This window comes from Vulpes vulpes, chromosome 13 (assembly GCF_048418805.1).
Source record: "Vulpes vulpes isolate BD-2025 chromosome 13, VulVul3, whole genome shotgun sequence".
NCBI classification, from domain to species: Eukaryota; Metazoa; Chordata; class Mammalia; order Carnivora; family Canidae; genus Vulpes; species Vulpes vulpes.
The window spans coordinates 122,359,375-122,372,075 of NC_132792.1; the positions used below are offsets into that span (position 1 = coordinate 122,359,375).

Consider the following 12,701-nt stretch of genomic DNA (forward strand, 5'->3'; position numbering starts at 1 on the left):
ATGTAACTCTTCCAGCTGTTTGCCTCCTTCTTTATGTATCTCTGTAATTTTGGAGGAGGGTGAAGCAAGTCTATTCTGCTATTTCTTGATTTGAGGCATTATACTGATTTCCTGTCATGGAAGATGAGGATTTGGCACTGTCACACCAACTACTCCCTTCATGGTCTTAATATTGGTACAGCGCAGTTTTGGGTTAAATTTTACATTTAATGTTTAAGTTATTATGACCTTGAATTTTTAACTGAGTCGAGAAGTATACTATAGTTACATGTTTTTTGTGTCATTTTTTGACTTTTCTGAAACTAATGATGCCCTCCCTCTTTTAAACTTAATTTTCTAGGTCTCTCTCATGACTTACCCCCAGACTCTCCAAAGCAACTGCAAAATCCTCTCAAATCTATGTACCACATGGTCAAGCAGTGAGGAAGGAAGGCTTCAGTATTCCTCTGCCCCGTGTTATTGACCAGAAGTTTCTCCTGGAGCCTCTCTGCTTTTCTGTTGAATGTTCAGCTTCAGGGCTTGGGTCCTTCTCCCAACTGACCTGTATGCAATTCTCTCCTGTGGACCCTCTGCCTTTCTCTTTCTTCACCTCCTCCCTTGCTTTGATGGAAATCATTTCTTAGTAGTTTACTTAGGAAGCAGAACATAGGTGATAATACTTTGAGAAAATCTAAATCTTCTGAAAATTTTATTATTTTCCCCTAAATTGATTAAATATTTGACTGGGAATCAAAAATTCTAGCTCAAAATAGTTTTACAATTGTCCTTTCCATTTTGCTGTTAACAAGTATGATGCCATTTCGATTCCTAATCATTTGAATGTGATGTTTTTTCCCTAAAGATTTATTTATTTGAGAGAGAGAATGTGCAAGCCGGGGGAGGGAGGGGGAGTAGCAGAGAGACAGAGAATCTCCAGCAGACTTCTGGTGGAGTGTGGTACCCAACATGGGGCTCCATCTTCCAACCCTGAGATCACAACCTGAGCTTAACTGACTGAGCCACCCAGGAGTCCCTCATTTAATGAATTTTTAAATGCCTGTCTTATTTTTAACTTTCAAAGGACTCTATTTTTCTGGTTATTCCTTTTTAAAAGTTTCCTCTTGCTTTGGCATTGCCTCTTTTTCCTTCAATGAAAATAGGAAATCTGTTTGTTGGGATCTTTTTCTTTTGCTAAAGGATTTCCTAAAATGTCTCCTGATCCTTGGGAATTTGTTCATATTTAAGTGTGAGTCAGTAAAAAAGCTGAGTTGAAAGTGTTTTGGCTTATATTTTGTGCGGGTGCCCACGCACCATCAATGAGAACCAAGCTGTCTCACTGGGACTCTCAGCTGCCATTATCTGTAAGTATTTTCTGGGTGAATTTCTTCAGAGACTCCACTGAAATCCTCCCAGGAGGCTAGAGGGAAGGAGGAGGCAATAAACCCAACTGCCAACATTTTGGGAGCTACACAGGAGAGAGGGGTTCAGAACCTCACTTTTAGGTTGCAGACTTCTGCAAGATCTCACGACTCCTAGCTCAACACCTCCTCTTCTCTCACCAACCACTGATGTCCTTCAGTTTGTGGTCTTTCAGTGACCCCACAAAGTGAATGCACTGCTAAGTTGGTGGTACACTGTCTGGTTTTGAGAGATGCTCTAACAGTGCTTCATGTGGACTTTGAACCAATTCCCCAACTCATTCTAGACTCCCTTTCCCACTCAGACTCCTCAAAGGTATCAGGTGTTTTATTCTTCTGCATGATGTGAAGTTTGTCCTTCATGTGTTCCCCCAGAAGGGCTTATGGGAACAACAATCCTTGACTTCTTGCACATTCTTAATACTTCTCCGTGGCTTTTATTTTTGAATGATGCCTTATTATGCTTAAAAACTCCAAAACTCTTAAAAATCTTTGACATTCTAAATTCATCAAATTGTAACAACTATGTGCAGTTTTTTTGTATACGAGTTATACCTCAATAAAGTTGTCAAAAGGAAAGTCACAAAGGAGGGAAAAAACCTTGGACTCACACTTTCCTTGGGTATTTTAAATGTCATCCAATTGTTTTCTGGCATAGTGTTGCTATTGAAAAGTCTGACAAAAAATTCATTCTTTTCTTCCTCCTTGAGTTACTTATTACACTTCTGTCCAATGTTTTTTTCTTTATAAGCCAAGGGTTTACTAGAATGTGTTTTCTCTTGTCTGAGATGATTTTCTTGGCTATTCTGGGTGCCTCCATAGTATGAGTTTCAAGTCTGCTTTATTTTAAAGAATATTTTACTTACTTATTTGATGGAGAGAGTGAGCAAGTGAGAGCACATACACAAGCAGGGGGAGCAGGAGAGGGAGAAGCAGACTCCTGGCTGAGCAGGAAGCCTGATGTGGGGCTTGACCCCAGAACCCCAGGATTATGACCCAAGCCAAAGGCAGACATGCTTAACCAACCAATTGAGCCGCCCAGATGCCCCTCAGGTCTGCTCTATTTTAGAAAATTTTCCTGAACACAGATTTTAGAATTTTCTGTTACCTTGGTGTTCTCTATCACAGACTCCTATTATATAAACATTGGCCCTTCTATGTTATTCTTTTCCAACACTTTTCTAAAATCCTTTTTACCTCTTTCCTCATTTCTGTTTAAAAATTTTTATTCATTTCAGTGTGGAAGTTAGAGAGAACATGCTCGAGTCATGGGAGGAGAAGAGGAAGGGAGAGAGAGAGAGAATCCTTAAGCTGACTGCTGAGCATGGAGCCTGATATGCGCTCAATCCCATAACCTCGAGATCATGACCTGAGCTGAAACCAAGAGTTAGAAGCTTAACCAACTAAGCCACCCAGGAGCCACTCCTCATTTCTTTCTTTCTTTCTTTCTTTCTTTCTTTCTTTCTTTCTTTCTTTCTTTCTTTCTTCTTTCTTTCTTTCTTTCTTTCTTTTTATTTATTAATGAGAGAGAGAGAGAGAGAGAGAGAGAGAGAGAGAGAGAGAGGCAGAGACACAGGCAGAGGGAGAAGCAGGGTCCATGCAGGGAGCCCGACATGGGACTCGATCCTGGGTCTCCAGATCCCACCCTGGGTCGAATGCAGCACTAAAACGCTGAGCCACTGGGGCTGCCGCCCTCCTCATTTCTTGATTAAAAGAAAAAAAACTATTTTCTATTTTCATAAGTGATTTATTGAATTTATTTACTCCCAAATTCCTTATGTGCCAGTCTGTATTCCTTCAGTCTTATTTTACCTTAATTTCTAACTCTTTCCCTAGATTCTGTCACCTTTCTTCAAATCTTGCTTTCTTCAACACTCTCATTTCTAAGGTTTGCTATTTTAAATTTTTGTTTCTTCATAACTTCTACTGTTTCATTAATTTCTTCTGAATATTGATTGTTGGTTTCGCAGAAATGTTTTCTGGCATACTTTCATTTTTAAAGATGACACTTCTCTTTTTTGTGTATGTGAGATTTGACTGTGGCCACTTCCCTCAGTTTAAAAAAAAATTAATGAGAGACACACAGAGAGGCAGAGACATAGGCAGAGGGAGAAACAGGTTCCCTGCAGGGAGCCTGATGTGGGCCTCTATCCAGGACCCTGGGATCACGTCCTGAGCCAAAGGCAGATGCTCAATCACTGAGCCACCCAGATATCCCCATTTCCCCCATTTTTAAGTGAAATGACTTTTCCTATACCTCTATGAGGGAGAGATGGGCCAGGGTAATCTTTCCAGCTCCATGCCTTTGACTCTGTTTTCTATCATTTTCATTAAGATGATTTTTTTTTTAAATGACCTCATTCTTTCCAAGCTCCTCCTTCCCTCTTCTTAATCATCTGGACTTTCTCTTTCCTTTCCTGCCTTGCTCAATTCTGAACCCATTTCCTACTGACCCTCCTTAGGATGGGGCTGTGATCTGGAAGAGTATTCTGACCATCTGGTTTTGAGAATTTACAACTGCAGCACTGTCACATCGTCCACTGTCTTGCCTCCCTGATCCTTACCTGCAGGATGGAGCTTGCAAAATTCTCTTGGTTTCTAATGTTCTTGAGATGCCCAGCAGTGCTTGCTTGTGTTCTGGTGGTTTTCTGGCTCTGAGATTACCACGAATCTCTCTGCTTCACCTCCATTTTCTCTAGAACAGTGTTTAATACCACGGGGAGTCTTATAGATGACTGTTTTTCCTCCCTATCAGTTTATATTTTGGAGTTTGTGGGAAAATCTCATCTATTGTTCAAGTGTCATCTGTCAGGCTTTTTTTTTTTTTTTAAAGTTTTGATGCCTATCCAGTTGGTCTATTTTTATGGAGAGATTCTCTAAGATTAAAAAACCATGCCACCACTGCAACCAAGTTCCCAGAATCCTCTACCCTCTACTCACTGGATTCTAGACTCAATGACATCTATTTTTCATTAAAATGTTTTTAGATTGCAATTAAAAAGGTGGTACTAATTCATATTTCCACCATAATGTTTCAGTATCCTCCTGATAACAAAGACATGTATACCACAAATGTAAAGAGGTAGCTCACTGTAATCTGCTTTTCTCCAACTCCTCCTAAGTCTGATCATCTTTTCACTCTCATTTTAATTTATTTTTCATCAGCCTATTTCTAGCTTTTGTCCAGTTGACTATTGCATGTCCATCCCCTTGCTTATAAAAGCTCTTGGCACATGCAGAGATTTACCTTCCATCCTCTGCTCTGCATTTTCTCTATTATATTGTTTGTCTGAGTTAAAATCTCCATTCTGTCTCTAACCTAGTTCTCCTGAGTTCTTAGGTCTTGCTTTATACAGGTTAGGGCATAAATGTGAGAATCATATACATTCATGATCATTATCTTCTGTATATCTGTTATTCCCTTTGTTAGAATACAATGTCCTCTTTTGTGCCCTTTGGTATTTTACACCTTAACCTCCGTATTACAGTACGTATCTGTGATCTCTACTTTCTTTTATTTTCTTCCCTTCTATACACCTTTGCTTTCAGCCACACAACTCCTCACTGGCTCTTGTGTTAGGCTCACTCTGGGGAGTCAGCTGCCATGTAAGAAGATTGAGGCTATCATCTGGACAGACCCTATCAGCTGCCTGTCACGGAAGCAAGCCATCCTGGACATGCAGCACAGCTGAACCTCCACACATCTGCAGTCTCAGCTGATGGCTGACCATACCCACATGGCAGAACCTCGGTGAGAGCCTTCCCCTTGAGCCCTTCTCAAATTCATACCCACAAAATTGAGAGACTTAAAAAAATTTTTAAGCCATTAGGATCTGAGACTATTGCAGTTAAGAGCACCAGGTTATCATGTTTTTCATTCTTCCTTTTCTGTTTCCTGCCTCCATTCAATGAATAGCATTTCCTTCTGCAGGTATGAAAATTACACATTTTATATGCCAGTCTTCTATTTATTCCTTTCAACTTGTTAAGATTTATATTTGGGCTTACTTTCCTTATCAAGTTATCAATATTTATTTAAACATTTATATGATACTACTATGTCGGGTACTGTTCTAGGGTGTTTACAAATATTAAGCTTCTTTCTTTATTTTTCAAGATTTTATTTATTTATTCACGAGAGACACAAAGAAAAAGGCAGAGACACAGGCAGAGGGAGGAGAAGCAGGGTCTATGCAGGGAGCCTGATGCAGGACTTGATCTCGGGACTCCAGGATCACACCCTGAGCCGAAGGCAGATGCTCAACCACTGAGCCACCCAGGTATCCCTATTAAGCTTCTTTAAAACTCCAAAGAATTCAGTGAAATGGATACTAAGATTGTACTCATTTCTTTTTTTGAAGATTTTATTTATTCATGAGAGACACAGAAAGAGAGGCAGGGACATAGGCAGAGGGAGAAGCAGGCTCCCTATGGGGAGCCTGATGTGGGACTTGATGCCAGGACCCTGGGATCATGACCTGAATGGAAGGCAGATGCTCAACCACTGAGCTACTCAGGCATCCCTGTACTCATTTCTGATGAGGAAATGGAAGCAGGGAAAAGTAAGTAACTTGCTCAAGTTCATACAGCTAGTCTGTGAAGTAGCTGGATTACAATTTAGGAGGCCCTGGTAGGAACACACCGTAACTACCATGCTATGATCCTTACCCTTACCTCTACTGTGCTTGTATTTATATTAATTCTGGACCACTGTGAATATATATTTCCTTTGTCTTTGGTTTTGGTGCTTGCTTTTACCACAATAAAATCTCTGAGATACACCTTTCACCCTATTTCCCAAATCTCTTACAGTGGACTTGAGGCTTTGCAGCTCTTTTTGATGGAGAACATCCTCCAAAAAGATTTACTTTCTTTCTTCCACTTTTTTAAAGATATAACTGACATATTAAGGTATACACCATGATGGCTTGATAGATGTATACAATGCAAAATGATTACCAAAGAAGTTAACATCCATGAGTTCATATAGTTGTAATCTTTTTTCTTGCGAGAATGTTTCAGATCTACTCTCTTAGTAAGTTTCAAATATATAATACAGTGTTGTTTACTATAGCTACTATGTCTTCCATTTGTCCCTAGAACTTACCTATCTTGTAACTGGAAGTCTATACCTTTTCCCTCATCTCCCAACCCCACCTCTGGCAACTAATATGTTCTCCGTTTCTGTGAGTTCAAATTTTTAATATTGTACATATAAGTGAAACTATACAGTATTTTTCTCTGACTTAATTTCACTTAACATAATGCCCTCAAAGTCCATTTGTGTTATCACAAATTGCAAGATTTTCCTCTTATGGCTGTATAATATTCCTGTGTGTGTGTGTGTGTGTGTGTATGTGTGTGTGTGTATACACCACATTTTCTTTATCCCTTCATCTGTCAATGGACACTTGGGTTACTCCCATGTTCCGATTACTGTAAATGCTGCTGCACTGAACATGGGGGTACATGTATCTCTTTGAGATGGTGATTCTGTTTCCTTCACGTATATACCTAGAAGTGGAGTTGCTGGACCAGATGGTAGTTCTACTTTGAATTGTATGAGGAGCCTCCATACTGCTGTCCACAGTGGCTGAACCAATGTATACTCCCATCAACAGTGCACGCGGTTTTCCTTTTCTCCACATCCTCCCCAACACTTTTGGTATCTCTTTGTTTTTTGGATGACAGCCATTCTCACAGGTATGGGGTGATACCTCATTGTGTTTTTGTTTTTGTTTTTTTTTAAAGATTTATTTATTTATTTATTCAGAGTGAGAGAAAGAGAGGCAGAGACACAGGCAGAGAGAGAAGCAGGCTCCATGCAGGGAGCCCGATGTGGGACTCGATCCCAGGTCTCCAGGATCACACCCCGGGCTGCAGGCGGCGCTAAACCGCTGCGCCACCAGGGCTGCCCCCTCATTGTGGTTTTGATTTGCATTTCCCTGATAATTAGTGATGCTGAACACCATTTTATGTACCTTTGGCCATTTTTTTGTATGTCTTCTTTGGAAAATGTCTATTGTGGTCCTCTGCTCATCTTTTAATTGGATTATGGAGTGTTTTGTTTGTTTGTATTTTTGGCTATTGAGTTGTATGAGTTCTTTTATGTTTTGGATATTCACCCCTTACCAGATTATGATTTACAAATATTTTCTCTCATTCCATAGCTTGCCTTTTCATTTTATGGTTTTCTTTGCTTTGCATTAATTTTTTACTTTGATGTAATTCCACTTATTTACTTTTGCTTTTGTTTCATTGTCTTTGCTTTTGATATCAAATCCAAAAAAAAAAAAAAAAACATTCCTAAGACTAGCAGATTACCCATTGTTTTCTTCTAGGAGTTTTATGGCTTTAGGTTTTATGTTCATGTCTTTACTGTTTTGAGTTAATTTTTGTGTATGGTGTGAGAGAGTGGTCCAGTTTCATTCTTTTGTATGTAGGATATCCAGTTTTTCCAGCACCATTTATTGAAGAGACTCCTTTCACCATTGTATATTTTTGATGCCTTTGTCATAAATTAATTGATCATATGTGTGTTCAGTAAACAGACATATGCATATTCATTTCTGGCTCTCTATTCTGTTCCATTGATATATGTTTCTGTTTTTTTATGCCAGTACTATACTGTTTTGGTTACTATTGCTTTGTAATATAGTTTGAAATTAGGAAGTGTGATGCCTCCAGCCTTTTCTTTTTAAGATTGTTCTATTTGAGGGGACAAATTTTAGCATTGTTTTTTCTATTTTTGTGAAAATCTTAATTGTTTTCTTGCTTAGTGTTGCTGTTGAGAAGTTTGATATCAATTAGATTTTTCTTTAAAGATGATTTACTCTTTGAAAAATTTTAGGATTTTCTCTTGATCTATGATCTCCATAAATTTTACTATAATGTGTCCAAGTGTGAGTTTTAAAAAATATTATTCCACCTAATGATGTATTTCAATATGAGGGTTTCCTCTTTAATTACTGGGAAATGTTAGGTGACTATTTCTTCAAGTGCTTCTATTTTTTCTTTCCCCTTCCAATCCTATTACAGAGATACTGAAACTATTTCTCTCATGTCTTATATCATCCATGCCATCTTCCCCCTCCAACTTGTTCTGCTATATCCAGTTTGCTCATTGCATTAGAGCAATCTGCTGAGTTCTTTATTCCAGCAGTTATAGTTTCACATGAAGCACTTGCAAATTATCTTTCTTCCTAGGTGCCTCATCCTGTTCCATCCTGTTCCATACTTTCTTTTTAAAAATCTCTTTCAAATATGTATTGTGCCTATTTTAAATTCATATTTTGGCCTCAGAATTTTGCTTTATCTAGTGAAGGTTATTCAGCTAGTTTTTCTTTTATGCCAATTATACTTTTGTACATTTTATTAGCTTTTCAGATCCACCAACTTGTCTCTCATTCTGTGGCTTATCCAAGGTTTCTGTGCTGGGGAGAGAGGTCATTTGTTTTCCAGTTTCTAGAATTTCTTTGTAGGAGCTTGAGATAAGCAACTAAATCTTCATGTTCTACCATAATCAACACTTTAGTCATAGTTATGTTGAATAGAATGAAAAAATAATTCACCTGAATTTTTCACTAAATGTTTCTCTTTCTCAGTTATTTGTCAACTTTGATCTTAGATTCTTCTGAGTGGCCTCAACTTAATGTCTTTTTTATTTTTTACAATGCATTCTCTAAGCACTACTCCTTACAATAACAGACTTCAAAATACTGAATTTAGGAAGATGGAAACAAGGAGACCACAACAAAGAAAGCAAGAATAGAAGCAATAGTTTCCATTCATTCTAAATTTCCATTTATTGTACTATATACATGTACTAACTATGCCAGATACTAAGTAATGCCAATCTGTGTTTTCTAAACCCCAAACCTTCTCAAATTATGGTGCAATTATGTACTAATTTTATTTGTTAATTGTATATCTAACTTTAATAGTAGGTACTGTTTAAAAGAAAACATTTAGAAACATACAGCTCTACATGCAAATATTGACATGTAGCTTACTATTTCTGTAATATTTGGAAACTTAATTTCTCAAAGCCTTAGTTTTCTGCTCTATGGAAACATATTAGATATCTTCAAATGCTGTAGTAAGAACTGAATTAGAAACTTTTAGATATGTGATAGAAATACTAGTGATAGAAGTAATGATATAGTAGATAGATAATGCCTGGAGAATAGTCCTATTCAGTAAGTTGTAGATATAATTATCAAGTTGCTCTTTATATTATTTTTTATTGATAATTTAGAGATCTTCTAAAATGTTTAATCCCATAAATATTTATTTAAATAGTTCTAGAATAATGTCAAGGCTATTTTCCTGTAGATACAAAAATAAAAGTATAATCCCAAGGAACTAGCAAAACACAAACCCAGCATTCTTCTGAACTTTGCAGATCTGCAGTCTTTCTCCTGAATCAAAACTGCATTGAGTGCAAGCTAGTGCTGTGCTTATGGTATATTCAAGTTGCATATTCTTTCACTGTGTATTTCATGTTTTACATTTTAAAATGAGAACAATTGATGAAAAATTATATGGAATTTTGAAAAAATTGGTTTATCAATCATTTTATTTCTCCTTCAATTTGTTAGTGCCCAAAATGGATCTGAAAAAACATTGAGAGCATAAAGTAAAAGGAGAATATACTTCAAAAATAGTAATCTTTCAAAAACTCAGAAATTATAAAAAAGGGCAGAAAACTCCCAACTTGTAGGCTTTTCACTAATAAATAAAACCAACCAAACCAAACTATCCATTTCAATATAGCCCTCCAATCTTCAACTTTTATAATTTTTCATTTTGATTAAAATTATTAAAAAATTGAAAAAAGATGGAAGAAAAACTAAATGGAACAAACTTTACAACACTCTTCCTACCTTTCTTAGTGGTGGTTATTTCCAGTCACATAAAATTTATTTTCTTTCCAAGCTTTTATGTTTGTAATTTTGAGAAAAATAGCATAAATCACAGCAAATACAAAAAGCAGAAGAAATCCATTATAGTATTTTTTTTCAGAAGTATATATATTGAGTACCTTAGCTGGAAAGCCAGTTGAACCAGGACATCCCTTTTTCCTTAAGGTTGGTGTGTGAGCTGGAAGAGGAGTACTGTCTACAATCTGAATTCAGGAGCAAAAAAGGAAATAAATGTCATGAAGTATTCCATCTGTTTCAAACATCACTAAAAATAAATCAAAGTAAATAAAGCCAAGCAACATCAATAAGGCAAAAAATATCTCAATGAAGCTAAAATTCTCATAGTGTTGATAATTTAAATTTCAGCCTGCAATGTCTACAAATGAAATAGTTCTTCAATTAGCAAAAAAATATTGGTCTGGAAATTTAAAAAGAAATGTTTCAGAAAAGAGAATTCACAGAAGAGAACAAATGTCACAGCACATTGCCTACGTAAAAATGAGGATATTAATCTTCAAGTTCATCTTAAAATGTCACATTAATTCTTAAAAGTATCTGATTTTTTAAAAGCATGATTTATAACCAAATACTTAGAAGATTCTCTTAACTCTAACTTCTATATACAGAATGTATGTTGCATATATGGAACACAATTCAGTGGATTTGTGTGTGTTTGTGTATGCATGTGGAGAGAGAGAAAGAGAGACTGATTAGTGGGATTTTGTGCAGAAATCAATTTCCAAAGAAGGGAGTTAGAGTATTTAATATTATTGGAATTCAGAACTTAATATACATATTTAAAAGTTAAAAGCCATATCTTTATAAAATATTAATGTATAATATTACTTTTAATGAAAGGAACCAGTGATTTTACTGGAAAAGAGACAGCACTTATTTAGCAAAGTATTAAAAAAAAAAGGCATAAAGAATTACTTCATTTTAGGATGCTAAGCAAGCAAATAAAAGGAAAAGGCTAGCTTTGAATAAAGTTATAGTTTAAAATATTAAAAAATAGATGACTCTTTGCCTTTGTTATTATATAAACAGAGTATTTTATATGCCCTATAACCTTAGAATGGAACCTCTCAGAGTTTTCTGCTTAATTGTGAGTTTAGTTCTAATTTAAATTTACTTTTAAATAGCTTGAAAAAGCTTTGAACCAAATATACAAATTAATGTTTCAACAGGTAAACATGAGAGATAAAAGAGAGGAACAGTGAAAACCTACACAAAAGTTAATTAAAAAAAACAATTAATAGGAAACAAAAATGAGGGATCCCTGGGTGGCGCAGCGGTTTGGAGCCTGCCTTTGGCCCAGGGCGCGATCCTGGAGACCCGGGATCGAGTCCCACATCGGGCTCCTGGTGCATGGAGCCTGCTTCTCCCTCTGCCTGTGTCTCTGCCTCTCTCTCTCTCTCTCTGTGACTATCATAAAATAAAAATAAAAATTAAAAAAAAAAAGGAAACAAAAATGACATTATAATTTACCCAGAAAATCTAAAAGAAGTTTAGAATAAAAAGGAGTGAAGTAAGGGTGCTGGATACAAGATCAACAGAGTTCACAAAGACCATAAGAATGTATATTTGGAAAAGATCCCATTCACTGTAGCAACAAAAACTTTAAGGTACCTAGGAACAAATGTAACAAGCAATATGAGGTAAATTCGTAAAGAAAATAACAAAACTTTACTGAAGGATATAAAAGAAAATCTAACTGATATGTATACCATGTTCATAGATGGAAAGACCCAATCACAAAGATGTCAATTCTCCTCAGATAAATCTGTAAGTTTAATGCAATTCCAATCAAAAGCTCCACATGGAACCTGACAAACTGATCCTAAAAGTCAAATGTAAAACTAAAGGGTCAAAAAGAAAAGGAAAAACAAGGTGGGTGGGAGTGGCTAATCATACCAGATGAAGTATTTTAGGGTCATAGTAATTAAGACAATGTGATATTGATGCAGGAATAGATACAGAGAACAGAAGAGAATAAAGAACTCCCAAACAGACCCATATATATAAAGCAGAGAATGGTTTATAAATCAATGGGGGGAAATGTAGTAGAGTTGGTTGTTCATATGAGAAAAATAGATGTAGAACCCCATTTCACATAATATGTAACAATAAATTTCAGTTAAGGTCATAAACATGTAAAATAAAAGTTTTTAAGCTTTTAGAAAAAAGTATGGAAGAAAAATTTTAAATGCTGCATAGGGAAGAACTGCTTCAGAAAGATATAAAAAATAGAAGTCATAAGGAAAAGATTAATAATATATATAAGCCTACTTTAAAATAAATAATGTTGCAAGACGAAAAGATACCAAATAAAAATTTAAAATAAGCCACAGACTGGAAGAAAATATTTGCAGTGCACAGA

General features: G+C 36.2%; 1 protein-coding gene across 50 annotated transcripts in view; it reads right to left on the minus strand.

The window, feature by feature from the left end:
• Nucleotides 1-12,701, minus strand: part of CDC42BPA (CDC42 binding protein kinase alpha) — a 320,030-nt gene that overhangs the window by 37,928 nt on the left and 269,401 nt on the right. For all 50 annotated transcript variants that reach the window (XR_011996311.1, XR_011996312.1, XR_011996310.1 and 47 more), the window contains one exon: nt 10,441-10,524. Coding sequence is in view for 44 of the 50 variants with exons in the window: in XM_072732749.1 (XP_072588850.1) it covers nt 10,441-10,524 (84 nt within the window). In the remaining 6 variants the exon portion in view is untranslated. The remainder of the gene's footprint in view (nt 1-10,440; nt 10,525-12,701) is intronic.